General features: G+C 36.0%; 1 protein-coding gene across 1 annotated transcript in view; it reads right to left on the minus strand.

Annotated features, from left to right (window-relative positions):
• Positions 1-322: 322 nt before the first annotated feature.
• Positions 323-18,358, minus strand: part of LOC109373100 (uncharacterized) — a 62,881-nt gene continuing 44,845 nt past the window's right edge. Inside the window, exon 3 of the mRNA XM_019626708.1 lies at positions 323-1,399. Within this exon, the coding sequence (XP_019482253.1) occupies positions 789-1,399 (611 nt within the window). The 3' untranslated portion in view covers positions 323-788. The remainder of the gene's footprint in view (positions 1,400-18,358) is intronic.

Genomic DNA, 18,358 nt, shown 5'->3' on the forward strand with positions numbered 1-18,358 from the left:
GATGGTCTTAGGAACTGAGACACTGCTCCTCTATCTGTCTCCAGGTGGTCCGCCCACATGCAAATATGCCCACATACAAGTACCCGGCTTCAAGACAAAATTTCATTTATTTGTAATTAGAAATAAATATTTCACAATATATAATTACATATTATTTTTGTGATTAATCACTATGCTTTAATTATGTTCAATTTGTAACAATGAAAATACATCCTGCCTATCAGATATTTACATTATGATTCATAACAGTAGCAAAATTACAGTTATAGAGTAGCAATGAAAATAATTTTATGGTTGGGGGTCACCACAACATGAGGAATTGTATTAAGGGGTTGCGGCATTAGGAAGGTTGAGACCCACTGCTCTAAGCCAAGCCCCTTTTAACTTGGGAGGTGTAAAATCTGGAAGCAGGTCTACTGGGAAACAAACCTCAGACAAGAGATGACCATATATCAGAGGACCTAAAAACAGAAGCATAAGATGTCAATCTGGTTGACTTTTCATCCAAGGGTGAACACACTGAAGCAGAACAAACCAATTCTCAGCAACACTGTATATGCTGTTGTAGCAACAACTGGGCCCTCAGCCTGGCTTGCTGGATGTGAGGGCTGGACTCCCAACAGGTTTTGAGAGGAAAAGCAGGAGAAATCTCTTTTTACCACACTGCCCAATTCCCCACCTCCCATCCTTTGGTCCTCAGGAAAGTGAATGAGAACATATGGCAACAACATTCAGAACCCCATCTTGTTTGGGAAGAGCAAGTCTGAAGAGAGGCAAGAAGATATCGCCTATACCATTTTAGGGGAAATAGCAGAACATAAATCTGCCCCCAAAGGGAGGGAAGGTGAATGAAGGGAAAGATCATGTTGGTTTCGTTCATTATTCTGCAGCCAATACCTCCAGCAGTGCCTGGCATAGGAGGGGCTCAGTAAGGATCTGATGAAGAAGCTGTTACTGCAGTAGGTAGGAGTATGGACTTTGAAGTCAGAGGGATGGTTAAGAGACCTAGATCTGCAATTGTTTAGCTCTGTGTCCTTGAACAAGTTATATAACACATTGCATCCGCATATATAAAAATCAGGTACTAGTAACACCCATCTTGTTGTGGTGCTTAAAAGACATAATATGTTTAGGGTTTTCAGCTCATGACTCTGCAGGCCATTCTTCCTTGGGTCCCCCAGCTTGGTTCTCCAGTAACAGCAATTCCTCTTCTTACCTCCTGAAGCCCATGGAGCGGTAAGACTTCTCCATTGTTGCTGATCCTCGATTTCCTCAGCATCCCTTACCTTATCAGTTTCCTTACTCCTGACCACAACTCTGTAAGTACTACTTACATGAATTTTCTGGAATCTTCTGAATTGGATTTTGTTTCCTGGTAGGATTTTGAGTGGTACAGGGCCTGGAAAAGAGTAGTAATTAAAAAGGATTACCTTTTGATGGTATTATTGGTAGGAGTTATACTAGCAGTAGTCATAGCAGTAGGAATCAGAGTAGTACAGCAAGAAAAAATATTGCTGCTGTTATGAGCAGAGAAAGAAAAACTGCTACGGCAAAAGAAGCACCTAAAATGGATATAGTATTCCAGAAGTTGGGAGACACCTTTAGATTATAACAGTATCACACCATCAAGAAAATTGAAGAAAATATGTTTTTAATACTAAATATAAAATTTTTGATATAAAATGACTAGTTAATTAATCAACTAAAAATAGTAGCACTAAGAAAAGAAATAAGGGAGAAAGTTAATGTTGTTATAAAATATAAGAATGTGTTTTAAACCAGGACACATATTGGCCATCTAGAAAATGGAATTAGTAAGACTTGAGAAATTAATTTTTAAAAATACCAAGGTAAAAAAATTTTAAATGTTTTAATAAAATACATTAGAATCCAGCAGATAGATAGTTGATTTTTCTGAAAAACAGAACAGAAAAAAATATTCAAAGAAATGTTAGAAAAAAATACTTTAATAAAATGACAAGGTCCTGTAATTCAGAAAGACTCGTTGCCAGACAAACAGAGGGAGAGAGAGAAAGAGAGAGAGAGATTATCCTGAATTATTGATCTTCAACGATTTAAAAAGATTATACATTATCCATGCAGAAGAAGCAAATCACTATGAATTAAGATAAAAAATAGGTTTATATCAAATTTCTACTCAGCAATTATGAATAAGAGAAAGTAACAGAACAATACGTTAACAAGTTTTTAATATAAAATCATGAGCCAAGAATTAAATATTCAATCATTTTTCCCATGTCAGAGTTTAGAATCTAGACACAAATACATGATTCAAAAAGTCTATATGAGTCTGACATAGAAAAATTTATTTGAAGATGTATTCTAGCCATTTACGAAAATACATTAAAATAAGGAATTCTCAAATGGGCAAGCCAAGAGCCTAAACAAATGACCACTGGTGAACTCAAAATGATAATATTGCTTTAATTTCTTTATCTTTCATGGTAAGAAACAATAAATAGCTTTACTTTCAAGTTTATAAATGGAGAAATGTGTTTAAATTTGTGAAAGAACCACTAATGGAAGGTGTTAGAGAGTCTACACTTTGCAGATTACTTAGGGGAATGTTTATGGATGTGGGGTAGGGTTGAGAATGTCAATGATGCAGTCACAGGGGTGGCGAAAAACAAATGAAAAATAGATTATATAGCTAAGTACAGAAAACAAAGGAAACAAAAATAAAATGAAGAGTGTAAAACCAAATATACCTGCTTAATAATAATTAGAAATAAAATAGTCATCTCTTAAAATGATTCACATTCAAAAACCTCAACTCGATTATATGGATCCACAAAGGAGATAACAAAAATAAAGGTTTCAGAAAGTTTGAAATAAAAGAATGGTTCAAACAAAATCAAACAGAAAACTAGGAGGAATCATGCTAAATTCAACAATTGGCTTATGATGTACCTTTCAGGTTTTTTCTTGGTGCTCATTGAGCTTCTGAAATCTTGGGTTTGCAGTTTTCATCAAATTTGGAAAATTTTGGCCATTATTTCATCAAATATTTTATTTTGTTCCCTCTTTTGTTCCAGGACTAAAAGTACACATGTTAAGCTATGCAATATTGCCCCACACATCATTGGGGCACTCACTTTTGTTGAGGTTTTTCTCTCTGTTTCATTTTATTAGTTTCTATTACTGTCTTCAAGTTCTCCGATCTTTCCTCTGCAGTGTATAATCTCCAATCACAGTATATTTTTCATTTTTAGAGTTTTTAGTTGAGTCTTTTTTACATCCTTCACTTCTCTCCTCATCATTTTTGTGCTTTTCTCTACCTTCTTGAACGACACATTTAAAAAATATATATTTGTTTTATTCTCTAATTTAATTTATCATTTGAGTCATTTTGGGGTTTGTTTCTATATTTTTCCTCCCCTCCTAATTATGGGGCATATGTTTTTGCGTCTTTGCATGTCTGTTAAGTTTTGATTGGATGCTAGATATTGTATCCTGTCCATCTCTTGTACTAAATCTTTTATTTATTTATTTATTTATTTTTATACCATTTAGTGTTGGATTTTTCTTTTTTTCATTCCTTTAAATATGTTTTAATTTTTTTTTTTTCTGAGACTCAGTAAGTTCCTTGGAAACAATTTGATCCTTTCAAATCTTGCTTTTAAGATTTGGTAGATCAGGTCCTAGACAGCCTTTATTCTAGGATTTGACCTCACCACTCAGACAATGCTCTCATGAGAACTGACAATTGCTCTGTGTTTTAGGAGGTATTTCCAATCTGGATGGTGGGAGTACAACAAAGCCCGGCCCTGTGTGAGCGCTGGGAATTGTTCTGCTTACTATTTTTCAGTGGTTCTCTCCTTAGCCTTGGGCTGTTTCCTAAACACAACAGAAAATCAACACTGAGCCAAAAACTTGAGGTTACCATTCTGCAAATCTCCCATCCCAGGCTCTCTCTGGGCAGCTTTTTCCTCCCTGGTCTTCTCTGCAAATTCTACTCGTCTTGGCTTTCCTGAACTTCAAACCTGTTTCTTCAACTCAGCAAAGCTGCTGGGCACTGGATTTGTCATCTTTCTGGTACTGACCAGAAACTTGCTCTAAGCCAGAGAACCCATAGGTCTAAATGCACTTGTTTCCCTTCTCTTACAAGTCACTGTCTGGTGTTGTGTGTTGTTCAATGTCTGAAAACTATTGTTTCATATATTTTGTATGATTTTCTAGCTGTGCAATGTGGGAGATAAATCCCCATCCCTGTTATTCCATCCTGTACAGAAGCAGATGTCCTCATGCTAAAATCAGACAAACTCAAATTCAAGGTAAAAAGCATTAAAATGGAGATTTATTTTTTATTGATTATTATTATAATTCATAATGAAAATACAGTCTTATTTTTTTGGACAAGATTTATTCTTTTACCTGTTCCACACATTTTGACTTTGTGGAAAATTACCATGTTCCGGCACTTTCCTGTAACTGGGCAATTTTAAAAGAGAGTCAGTATTCCTGCTCTCAAAAAGCTTCTAATGGAACACAGAAAAATATTAATAACACCCCCAAATAAAATGACCAATAATGAGTGCTATAGAGAGAAGTAAATTAAATATGATATAATAAGTGTCTATCAGACCAGAGATCTGGGACATTGCTATTTCTGCTAAGATCTGCATAACAAGAAAAAAACCTCTATGCACAAAACAGGAAGAGCATTCCAAAAAGTGGGAAGAGTTAGCACAGAACTCTAATATGTGAATGAGTTTGTCCTGTCTGAGGGAGAGAAAGAAATCCAGTGTGACTAGGGGTGCTGAGGAAAGGGAAGACTGAGGTCACTGAGAGAAGGGTTCAAGCCAAGTCTGTATACTGTGTGCACAGAGTTTAAAGTGTGGATTTATTGTCAGTGGGGTTGGAATGGAAAGCCGTTGGGCGGGTTTATGCAGGGGAACAGGGAAGTTCATTCCGACTTCTACGTGAGAATCAAGAATGGAATGAGATCACTTGAGAAATGATTTCAGTAATCTAGGCAAGAGATAACTGGCTCAGACTAGGATGGTATCAGTGGAGAGAGTGGACGGTGGGTAGATTTGAAATTTTTATGGAAGTAGACTTAACAAGACTTACTGTCGAACTGGATTAGGAAACTCTGTTGACTTTTGGTTTCAGTAACTGGGTTTGTGGTCTTACCATTTATTAAGAGAGAGAAAAATGGACGAAAATTGGGGGATATAAAATAAAAAATAAATAACAACAGGAAATATAAGGAGGAATAAAGAGAAACACACCAAAAGAAGAACTTCAAAAACACTTATCTCAACTTTTCACTGACCAAGAAAAAAAAAAAGTAAACATAAAAAAATAAAGAAGACCAGGTTCTGATTAATATAGATATTTATTTAGCTCTATAGTATTTCAAAAAAATATATATTTTCTTTTCAAAAGCTCATGAAACATTTACATAAATTATTTATGTATTAGGCATGAAAGAAAATGTCAACATATTCTAACACATAAAAATAGTAGAGACAAGACTTTTTATCACAGTACCATAAAACTAGAAATCAATTTAAAAATTAAATAAAAATGAATACCCAAAACTTGGAAATTTTCAAAGTATTTCCTAAATTGGGGGATCAAAAAAAATCACAAGACCAAATATAAAAAGGAAAAAAAATATTGTTAAAAACCTACATAATACATACAATGAATCCAAAGATGTATCCAGAAAAATCAATAGTCTTAAATTTTTCATTACTAAATAAAAAATAAATAAACTATTCAACTCAAAACTAGAAAATAATCATAAAATAGATATCAGTAAAACACAATAAGAAAGAAACCCATACCAAAAAAAGGGTTAAATGAATAAAATGATAAATCTAAGAGTAATTTATTGGAGATGCCAATAAATACATAAATAATGAGCTTAAACAAAAATAAGAAAACAAAGTTATAGCATAAAAGAAAAGATTAAAAAACAACACACTTTACACAACATTACAAGAAAGAAAATCTGATCTAAGCATACAAATTCTTAGGAAAAGATAAGTTATGAAACAACTCAAGAAGAAAAGGAGAATGTTATAAAATAATTTTCTAACTTCTATCCTTTAATGTCTTTTACAAATTCAAGCCACAGATAACTTTTAAGTGACTATAGCTGCTCCAGAGCAAAAAAAAAGCAATCTCTATAATGTTTTATAATAAATGAAGTCAGCAAAACTCAAAAAAAAAATGTTTCAATAAGAATAAAAAAGGATAAAATTTCAGTCCAGTATCACTAATAAATATTCATGTAAGTATCCTAAATAAAATGTTAACAATTAGAACCCAGGAAAATGTGGTTAACAAAGACTTAACCCAAGGATGCTAAGAGATTAATTATTATTAGATGATCTATTGCTATAAATGATCATTATTACAAAGAGCAAAGGAAGAAATATTATTGTCCTCATAAATTTCCCAAGAATTGTTTAATAAAACTCACTATGCATTGCTGATTTTTTTAGAAAAGGATTACGTGGATTGTAACACAGGCACACACACACACACACACGCACACACACACACACACACACACATTCGCTTTCTCTCTCTGTCTTTCATGGTATGTATTCTCTATATGAAACTAAAAGTGTGTTGGGCTTAACTGCGTATCTAAGAAGGTTAACGCTAGGAAACATGGTCCAATAAACTTAAAAATTTCTCCATTAAAAATGTCCTTAAAAGTTCATAAAATGTAAGAAAAAAAACCCCATAAAAATATGAGACACTGTATAAAAGAAATTTGTTTAACTTAATTTAATGGATAAACCAATAGAACTGAGACAATTTGTTTCAGCACACCTATTAATATGCCCTGGAAAACGTTTTCTCATTATGAGTTTTAAATTTCTGTATTAGAAAAGGTCCATTAAAATTAAGAACATCATTGTTATGCTAGCCATTGCAATTAGATAATAGAATAAAATACAATACTTGATATTAAAAATAAAGAGGTAACATTATCATTTTTATGTCGGTAATATCATCTGTGTGGAGTTTTCAAGAAAATATTGAAAACACTGAAAAATATAAAGTAAAATGAGAGCTTCTAAAGGTGGCTGATAAAAAAATTAACATACAAAAATACAGCTTTCTGGGCCGACCAAGTGGCGCGTTGGTTAAGAGCTGGCTTGGGATGCCAGAGGGCCCCAGATCAGACCCCACATATGAGGGCCAGTGACACTGCCCTCTACAGCTAAGATGCTGAACAACAGCTCAACCTGGAGCTGGGCTGCAATGAGTCGCAGGCGACGGTGTAGGCTGCAGCCCCTGTGGCAGTGGGTTGCCATGGGCTACCGTATGTAGCCAGCAGCCAGCGTGAGCAGCCAGCAGCCGCAGTGAGCGGCTGTCCAGAACCCGGCGACTGATTTGCCTCCTCCGGGAAGAGCGCAATGATGATGCCAACTTGGGCCGGTGAAGCAACGTCCTCCACAACTAGACTGAAGAACAAAAAGACAGCAACTTGTCTGTTCCCATCCCCTCAATTCCCCAATATAAACCTTTAAAAAAAAAAAAGCAGCTTTCTTTGTAAATAATTAGAAAATATAATACAAGGATATAATCCACAATATTAAAAAAACCCCAAAATATTTAATTATCTAAATAATAATAAACTTTAAAAGGAATATGTAGGACTAGTGAAGAAAACTCTAATACTACCAAGGACCATGAAAGAAGACTTAAATAAATAAAAACACGGTTCTTAGTCTTACAGTTAACAGTAAATATTTTTAAAATGTCAATTTTTCCTAAAGTAATTTATAAATGTATTAAATCTCAATTAAAGCCCCAACTGGATCTTTTTCCTAATTTGAAGAAATAAATAATTTAAAATTTTTACTGGAAGTATGAATGTAGGAAAATATCCAGGGAATTCTAATGAGAAAAAGAAGTAAAAAGATACATGCTTTCATATGGTAAAATATATTACAAAACGGCAGTTATAAAAATGTATGGTACAGAAATAGACTGGCATTAATGGAAAAGACCAGAGATATCAAGAAATAAATCCATATGTATGAGAATTTAGTGTGACAAATATGACATCTAAAGTCAGGTGAAGGAGGGAGGATTCATTATGCAAAAAAGATGGTTATATGATAACTAAGCAACCATTTAGAAGAATAAAACATCCAAAATAAATTCTAGGTTGATCAATTATTTGTAGAAAATTAAATTATTAAATTATTAGAAAAATGGGTAAGTCAAAATTTGTATAACATCTTGTTGAGGAAGTTCTTTCTAAGCTTCCAAGCATACTGCACAAAAAAACATAAATAAATAAAACAAAAAAGGGAAAGACAAAGGAAAGGGTAAATAGATTTTGACTAAATAAGAATAGAGAACTTTTGACTTGCAGAAATACAATAAATGATTTTGAAGGCAACCTCAGGAACTAGGAAAAACATCTGCTACATATATGACAAATAGTTAATTTCACGAAATTTTAATAAATAGATTAAAAATAAGTTTAAAAATACACATACTATGACAGAAAACAAACAAACCAGGGGAGTTGAAAGGTATTTCAGATAGGAAAGTACAAATGCACAATAATATTTAAAAGAGTGTTCCACTTTATCAGTAATCAAAGAAATGAGGAAAGCAATGAGTACTTTGAAGAGTGAAACACATGACAAACCTTAGTTTTTATAAGGTTTTGGAAAACTCAGAGAAACTCACTTGAAATACACATCTGAGCAACTTTTTAAACATCATTTAAAATATTTATCAAAATGTAAAACATCTTTTTAGTATATTGGTCCAACTACTGTGGATAAAACCAAGAAAATAACCCTGCAAGTCCATCACCATTCGTGAAGGAGGAAGGTGTGTGATTTTACTTAGGTGCGCTCTGTAGGTTTTGACATTAGTGTTTTAATATCTTCAAAGAATTCAGATTTCCTCCTTTCTTCATGTCCCGAAATATTTTAGTAAAAAATTAGAAACAACCAAAATGTTTATCAAGAGAAGCAAATGAAAGCTACACTGTTAAAATCAATGATGCAAATCTTTATTGACCTTGTTTAACGAGAAAAAACAGGTTTGAAAAAATAGTATGTACGGTAAGCGCATATACATGAAATTGCATATACTTTTCTATGTGCACATCCATGAAAAGAAAAATGTCGGGAAGCATGTTCATTTAATAATTTGCAGTGTTTTGCCATGAACTGTGGAATTTGGAGTGAATTTAATTTTTTCTTTGTATTATTTGATTTTTTTAAAGTACTATGTATTACTTTTATAATTAGTAAAATAGTAAAGTATTTAAATTTAGGGAAAAAAGAGAGGTATGTCTATGTAACTTCTTTTTCAAATGGAATAGACAGAACATAATTATGGTAAAGGCCTTTATAATGAGAAATTTGGAGGTTACCAGAGTCTAGAATAGTTTCAGAAGGGAGAGAAGAAGCCAAATCATAGGATTTTAAGTAAAGAATAAATAAAGAGGAGGTAGAAGAGATAAGTTTGGAAATTGTCAGACTGTTTTTACTTTCCTCCTATTCTATTATCTCTGTATTGCTTCAGTTTTCTCATCTTTTAATATTAATAGTAATATTTAATAACATTTAATATTAACATTTTCTCAGTGCATTTTAATATTAATCTCCTCTCCTTCCTCACCTTAGAGATGGCATCTTGTGATATGAATATCCAGCTTCGTATAGCCTTGCTCACATTGCATTAAATGATTGATACCACCTCCTCACAAGAGGTGGGCAGGCATAGGAAATGTTTCTTATGTAGGTTAAGAATGTACAAACAAAGTCTTGAGTAGAAATACCATGCATTGGAGCGTGAAATATACTCATTTAAATTCTACTTTGCTTCCCTTTTCAAAATTGAGCCTTAGCTCTTTAACACTTTGTTACCCTTCTGATTCCTTTTCTGTTGATTTCCCCAATTGTTCGCTGTTTACTCTATGATCTACAGGCTTTCTTTTATTTTTTACACTCACCCTAACTGGTTTCATTCTTTTTTTTCTATTGCCTTTCTTCTTTTTTGCGCCTTTGTAACACAATAAAACTGGAGGCCTAGAGTTGCTCTTCTGAGTACAAAGGGTGTTATGTAGAATACAGTAATTAATTTTTATTTTATTTATTTATTTTAAAGATTTTTTTTTAATTGGGGAATTGCAGGGATCAGAATAGCGCTGGGGAATTGGGGGAAGGGGAACAGAAAAGTTGCTGTCGTTTTGTTCTTCTGTCTAGTTGTGGAGGACGTTGCTTCACTGGCCCAAGTTGGCACCATCATTGCGCTCTTCCCGGGTGAGGCAGATCAGTCTCCGGTTTCNCTGTCTAGTTGTGGAGGACGTTGCTTCACTGGCCCAAGTTGGCACCATCATTGCGCTCTTCCCGGGTGAGGCAGATCAGTCTCCGGTTTCTGGACGGCCACTCACAGCGGCTGCTGCCTGCTCATGCTGGCTGCTGGCTACACACAGTAGCCCATGACAACCCATTGCCACAGGGGCTGCAGCCTACACTGTTGCCAGCGACTCATTGCAGCCCAGCTCTAGGTTGAGCTGTTGTTCAGCATCTTAGCTGTGGAGGGCAGTGTCACTGGGCCTCATATGTGGGATCTGAACTGGGGCCCTCTGGTGTCCCAAGCCAGCTCTTAACCATTGAGCCTCTCGGCCGGCCCAGTAATTAATTTTTATTTGTAGTAAACACATACATCAACAAAAGAACAACAAAGGGTGAACTAAAGAAACAAGACTACACAGAGTTGAAACCACCTGATAAACAAATGGCATACACTGAGGACCTAGTGTATGATTCCCTGTGTATGTCATATACTTCCGTATACTTCCATGTTTTTCTGACAATATTGATGTCAGAATTACCATTGGGGGCAGTGGAATGCTTTTGTATTGTATAGTAGTAACTCTTCTTTTTTTAAATTTTTTATAGTAAATCTTAGTACATTGTCTGTTCTCCCTGATTTCCTACAAGTCCTGCTGATTCTCCCCGCCCCCCCACCCCCAGGTGATGCTGCTTTGGAATCATTTCACTTCGTTCTATCTCTACCATCACCACTCACTGGGTTTACAACAGACGCCTCCCAACAGCCCTCCCTTCCTTAGTCTGGATCCACTCTACACACACCAACCAGTTAGCTTTAAAACTATTAATTTAATTACAGTAAACAGCTTCAAACCCATGGATGTCTTTCAATGTTACTTAGAAGAAAGTTAAAAATGTTAAATTTATATTTTAAATTATTAAAATTGTTAACATGGCCTATGAGGCCCTTCATGACCTGGACTGTGTCAGCTTCCAGGGTTTCCTCTTAACACAGTGCCCCCCACTCACTACCTCCAGACTCATTGGCCTTCCTTTAAGGTCTAGATAGGCCAAGTTGCATGCTGGTCTCTCTACCTGTGATTCTCTTCTTCCTTCTCTTCACCTGGCCAAACAATGTTCCCTCAATCTCACTTGTTTCCTTGGGAAGGCCATCCCTGACATCTGTGGCAGATACTGTGGTTCTCTTGTTCATTGCCTCTTCCAATATCCCTTGGTGTGACCTCCTGAACTGAAGACCCGACAAGCTCAAAATTGCATTGCCCATAGTACCTTGCTGCCTGAGTTTTCAATTGGATTTGTGTTTACCAAATAGAAGCTCTCATGCAAGGCTTCAGAAATGAGTTAACTGGAGAGAAAAGCAGGACGTGAGGCCTCCATTTCAAAGGTGTAGATCTTAGCAGAGGGGTTGTAGGTCTGGGGTTAACAGCAAGAATATCAGCTCTCTGATTCTGGCATCAATAACAGCTCCCTTCATGGTCCAGTTCTGTGGTGTGTCTTTGGGGACTGTTCATGGCAGCTCATTCTAAGACCTGTGGCTTTATCACTCACCCTGAAAGCCATTTAATACTCTGCAATGAATACCTTTCTGTTTAAGCTGCCCAACACAGTTTCTGCTTTCTGCAGCTAAACCCTAACGGTTACGTGGCCCCTTCTCAGTATCAGGCCCCTCTCTTACAGTCTTTTATTACTCCTGACATTTCTTTCAGAGTATTTATTTTAATTAGTAATTCCATATTTATTCATGTGTTTGCGTTGCTGCATCCTCAGCTTCATGAGAGGTGCTTAACACATCATTGTTGAAGAAATTAACAAAAACGCTAAATACATGAACATTCCTCTTTATTTACTGCTTGATCAGCTGCTTTCCTTGGCTTCCAGACTTAGATATACTAGCTGTTTGGATGTAACTACTGTTAGTTAGTGATTGTCCTTATTATTTATTTTGCACCCATCCAAAGTAATCTTGTATTGTTCCACCTTAGCAATATGGACTCCACTAGAATTTTCTTCTTGAATCTGACCTCATTACAATGACTAGAATTAAACCAAGTCTCCCTAACAATCACTCTTAAATACAAAAGAATGTATATTGCAAAGAAAGTGTGTAAATAGTTGAGCACAAGAAATTTGGTATGAGATTTGGACAGTTAAATGTGTGCTTGCTACATACAAAGTCTTCTTTGGGTTTTCTGATCTCCAACTAGAAGAAAGAAAAAATATTAGTGAGATGGAAGAGCAGAATTATTATTGAAATATGTGTTTTCCTCAGTTGTATCATATGTCTTTTACATCGGACAAATCTGGACAGATGTTTTATGTTAAAGATGGAATTTAGATTTAGAATATCATCCATTATGTTCTATACCATATGAAGAAGGTCACTGGATAGACATTACAAAACAGAATGAAATAAGAGGAAATAAGACAGCTGAATCATGGGAAGAATGAACTAGCAGGCTCAGAAGGCTTACCTTTTATGATTGGCATTTACATGTGTTCCCATGTGCAGATCTAATTCAACTTCTGGTGACTTTTGAAGACAGCAGCCTGCTCCTCTTCCAGGATTTCTTATATCAGTGAATGAAATTATCCATCCAGGAACCCAGACATTAACCTTAATTCTTCCCTCCTCCTCACAGATCTCACAGATTCATCTTCTCCATCCAATTTGATCAATAACATTCTAAACAATTCCCTTTTGTTAATCTTTGTGTGTGTGTGTGTGTGTGTGTGTGTGTGTCTGTCTGTGTTCTACTTTTTGTCAGTATTATTAAAACAGCCTCACAATTGCTTTTCCATCATTTCAATTTAGAATGACATGTCTTAATCCAATTATTAATAGTGCTTGTATCATGTTACTCCCCTGCTTAAAATCCTTTAGTGGCCTCCCTTTTCAGTCCAACAAGATACTTTATGATCCCTTCTCATGCCTTACCAATCCCTCCCCCGACCCATGCACTCTTTGCTCTATCTTCATGGAAATACTTTAAATTCCCAGAATGCACTGAGTCATCTCCCTACACCTCATACCCAAGGTTTCTGCACACACTGTTCTGCATCTCCGATACCTCCTTCCCATACTCCTTGCTTGGCTAGCTCCAAGTCATTTTACAGGGTTCAGTTTAAACAGCTCTTCTAAGAATTCCTTCCCAAACCCTACTGTCTGGGTTACCACTGAGCCTTATACGTCCCTAAATTTCCTATCACCTCTCTAATTTATCATCCTCCTAAATTTGCTTCTTTACCTGTTTATATCTATTAGGATTAGGTTTAGCCTAATATTAAAATAATAATAATAACAGTGGCTTAAACAAGTTGGAGGCTTATTTCCACCTTATGGAAAGGAAACTCAGAAGCGAGCAGTCCCGTGCTGGTGTGGCCACTTCAAAGACCTAAGGTTCCCAGGCCCCTTTTATTTTTCAAAAATGTTGTCGTTAACACATGGTTCCATCCCTATAGTTGCCACATAATCAAGAGAACTCCAGCAATCATACCTGCATATCAGACAGCAGGAAGGGAAGGGAAAGCAATACATAAAGGGTGCATTTCCTGTCTATTTCCCTGCTAAGGCACTTTCCTGGAAGTCTCACCCATCTTAGCTTACTTTTTATTGGCTACCTGTATCTACAGGGGTTACTGGGAAATGTTATCTTTTAATTGGTCACATTGACTCTTGCCTTTACACTGTGCTTCTCCTGGAAAGAAAGAAGGAAAGGAGGGCTATTGAGTAGCTAGCTAGCTAGCAACCCTCTCTCCAGAGGCAGGGACTATCTCTGTATCATTGTCAGGCCGGAGCACCTTACCACACACTGAGTAGGTGGTCAGTAAGCATTTGCTGAGCTAAATACTCACATGTTTAAAGATAAAATGTGTAATATTCAGCATGTGAATAGATTAGATTATGGTCTCTCATATGTGGAAAAAGAGTTTGTTTATTTTTCAAATTGTGTAATTCTTTTTTATTTTGTAAATAAAGTCTTATCTAGGACTGAGTATGAAGCAATAGAAGTGGAATGCTTGGGTTAGAGTCAAGCATCCTGGGTTCTGACTTGGCCTCCCCTTCCAGATTCTCTGGGAGAAGTCCTAGGATATCTCCTTGGAACTCCAGAGCTCCACAAAGCACAATTTGAAAGCAACCGTATTTATGAACCTACCAGCACAGGAGTCTCAGATTGTAACAATAAAATCAAGGTGCTGTCATATCATCAAGAAAATAATCGACACAGCTTGTTATCAATAAAATTTAAGCGGACTTCTTTTGTTTCTGACAATGACATCATCTATTCTTGGAACACTGACGTGCTCTGTCAAAATGTTGAAGTAAGGAAGAATGGCATTGTAACAGCAAATGCAAATTATAGAACTTGGTGGTCTATATGGATTACTGAAAAGCAAACATATAGTTAATTTTAATTTCCTTTTCAATTTCAATTGCTCCTGTCCTTCCAGGTGTAGCTCACACCCTAGTTCATCTATAAACTCTTCACCCATATCCCCTGACTGCCCACTTCTAAACTAGATGTAGAAAGTAAATGGGACTTGGCCACTGGATGTAGATCATGGAGTCAAGGGAGGTATACTACATAGCATTAAGGAGCGGAGCTGGGATGAAAAAAAATCAAGCAAACAGTGGAGCGCAATTATTCTTTAGATGGTCAGAGATAAAAATTAAGTACACAGCAATGAGGTAAACTGAAATATTAGCATAGAGCCAACAGATTTAGAAGGAAAGATATGAGAGGGAATTAAGGCTGGCTGGAATGTGGGGACTTTTGATGGGACACCTGTGACCACCATTGTAAGAGCTATCATTTATTGTAACTCTAATGTGGGCTAGTACTTTGATATGAACTTTATGTACCTTACTCTTAATCCTATAACCACCTTGAAAGAATGTTATTATTATCACCATTGTATCCATTCAGAAACTGGCTTAATTAAAATAAGTAAACCCTTCTTATTTTTGGTAAGAAAGAATGAACTTTGCAATTGGAGTTATCATGTGTGACTCCAGTGCTACCCCTGGTCTTTGAACCACCCAGATGGCGCTGTGAGTGCTGAGTTACAGTGCTCTCAGACAGGGTCTTCTTCTTCAGTCAGTTTGGCCAATGGCTCTTCAGAGAGGTGCATGAGACTGTTTCTGTAAATACAGCCTTCAGGGGGAGGATGGCAGAGCTCTGTATTTAATGATAATTATTTCTATTTACTCTCTCACCCTCTGAACTCAAAAGTCTGCACAAATAGTGACTCATAGCTGTGAGGTAATGGGTGCTAAATGATATTGGAATTTATTATTTTCATAGTGAAGTCTGTCTGCTTCCTTGATCATCTCCAAAATATACCACCACATTTCTAATGGAAGAACCTCCTTTCCTTGCTCAGAAAGGGCTCTCTACTGGGACCCCTTATGGGGGATTTAATTAGGAATTTAAAGAGCAGTTAGGCCAGGGAAAAAGATGCTGGAGAAGTCCTTTCTTCTCCCTGTTGCCATGTAGCTACTTCTTTTCCATCTGAAAATTTCCCATTTCCTCACTGCCTAGCTCTCCACTCCCATCCATCACTGGAAACCAGGTGAAACCCAGCAGTGACCAAATCTCTGAACCATCTCTACTCCAACTAATTTATTGGTTGCTGATTCACCGAATGGCCAACTTCTCCCTTGTAGACTGTTTCTGAAAAGTTTACCAGAGAATCATACATCATCAAACACATGGCCATTACCAAGAAAATGAATGTAACCAAAGCAGGAGCCATTGTGCTTTTTTCTGGAGAAGTTAGCAGGGAGCTGCACAAAGCTTTACACAGCTGTACAGGAGTGCTCCCGGAGTGGTCCAAGGCTCTCGTTCACCACACTGTCTTACACATTCTTCTGGTTTGCCTCTTCCTAGAGGAGAAAGGCCTTGGGCTCCTTTCCTCTAGCATCTCTTTCTTTCATTCTAGGTGGGCACCTTTCCCAGTCTTCCAGGCTCCAAAGCCTACAAGTGCAAGATGGCAAGTGGAATAAAAAACAACTATCTCAAGATTATGTAGTTAAATAAGTAGATCAATTTTTCATATGATTTCAAATGTATACCTTACTTTTATTTGAATTATCCAAATGTTTTAAATTCAGTTTTTTTGGTAGCTTTATATAAATCATTAGCTCAAACTATCCTGGATGAGTATAGATTGCCTAAATTTAAAAAAATATAATAGGTCCAACACATAGGAATTTAATTTTGAAATCTTAAACGAAGTGAATTTCAAGCCCCTCTCAGGAATATAAGGAGCAAGGAAAAGAAAGAGCTCATTGTGATTTTGAATAGTCTAGCCAGTCCTTATTGGGTTGTGTTAGCACTTTTCTTTTTTGCACATGATTAGCTAATATTCTACTGTGCCTGTAATTTATGTTTTTAGAAAGGATAATTTCTTCAGTTATTCTTATACTCTTAGCACCACGATGTACACATCCATGGCACTTAGTCAAAATGTACTTTGAGATTGATTTTTAAAATTATGATATTCTAGTAGATGGGTTAAATAAATACCAACTTCTCTTACTGACTATTAATAACAATCGTATGATATATTCTCATGGAACACTAATAGTAGGACTTGTTTTGTGATAGACTTTCTCAAATGTAAGCAAAAAATGGGCTATTTTAAAAGCCTCAAACGTGTTAAATGCATCTGTTTCTTAAATGTCCTTAAAATCCCTCTCACTGTGGGCATTGTAAGTGGGGCTTCCCTTAAAAGACAAAACAAAACAAAACACACAAACAACAAGAGTTGAAAATTGGCCACAAATGAGCCAAAGCAGAGTAAATTAAAAATGTGGCTCTCTGCCATCTTGCAATGTTGTTACAGTAAATGGAAAGTGCTCTGCCTCCTCCCTTAACTATTCCTTGGCTGATGGATTTTCTTGGGAATACATTTTCCTAGAGAAATCCTAAGAACACTTGTTTCCTTGAAAGGATGTGTGCTTTTGCTGGTGAATGTTGATTTAGGAAGAAGATGAAAGAGATGCGAAGGACAAGAAGGGCCCTGCGGTTCTGTAGGGGAAGGGAGCAGGGACATATTTGTATTAACACTTAGCCAAAATAATCTTTTGTTTGGCTAACAACTAACATAACTTTTACTCTTCCAGGTGATATTATTTCCCATTTTATAGATGAGGAAATCACTGAAAGCTTTATTACATTGCCTAAATTTTTTTTTAAAGCAAAAAGTACATAATTCAGTGTCTTTCACTGTATTAACAATGTTGTATATCATTTCCATTAATTCCAGAATATTTTCATCATCTCCCTAAATAACTCCTGTACCTGTTAGCAGACACCCCCAGTTCCCTTACCCTATCCCCTGAAAACCACTACCCTTTCTGTCTCTATAGATTTGCCTATTCGGGACATTTTACATATATGGACTCATAAAATATTTAGCTTTTTGAGTTCAGTTTGTTGTACTGGTATAATATTTCCAAAATTTATCTATGTTGTAGCATGTGTCAAGTTTATTCTTTTTGAGTAGAAGTCCATTGTATGAATAGTCCTGTAGATATCTTGCTTATTCATTATATTTTGGTGCACATTTAAATTGTTTCTAGTTTTCATTTCTTTTTATGGCTGAATAATATTTCATTGTTTCATATTTTGTTTGTTCATTAGTTAATGGGCATTTGTGTTGTTTCCACTTTTTGGATATTATGAATAGCACTGTTACAAATATCTGTATACAAGTTTTTGTGAATATAAGTTTTCAGTTCTCTTAGGTATATACCTAGGAGTGGAATTTTGAGTTCTATGGTAAACTCTATAAAACTTTTTGAGGAACTGCCAAACTATTTTCTACAGTGGTAGCACCATTTCACATCCCCAACAGTAATGCATGATGGTTTCAATTTTGCCAACACTCACATAAATATATTTTTCTTTTTTCTCTCTTTTTTTTATATTGGGGAATTGGGGGATGGCAACAGCGCTGGGGAATTGGGGGAAGGAGAACAGACAAGTTGCTGTCCTTTTGTTCTTCAGTCTAGTTGTGGAGGACGTTGCTTC

The sequence above is a fragment of the Hipposideros armiger genome, unplaced genomic scaffold (genome assembly GCF_001890085.2).
Source record: "Hipposideros armiger isolate ML-2016 unplaced genomic scaffold, ASM189008v1 scaffold_16, whole genome shotgun sequence".
Classification (NCBI taxonomy): Eukaryota; Metazoa; Chordata; class Mammalia; order Chiroptera; family Hipposideridae; genus Hipposideros; species Hipposideros armiger.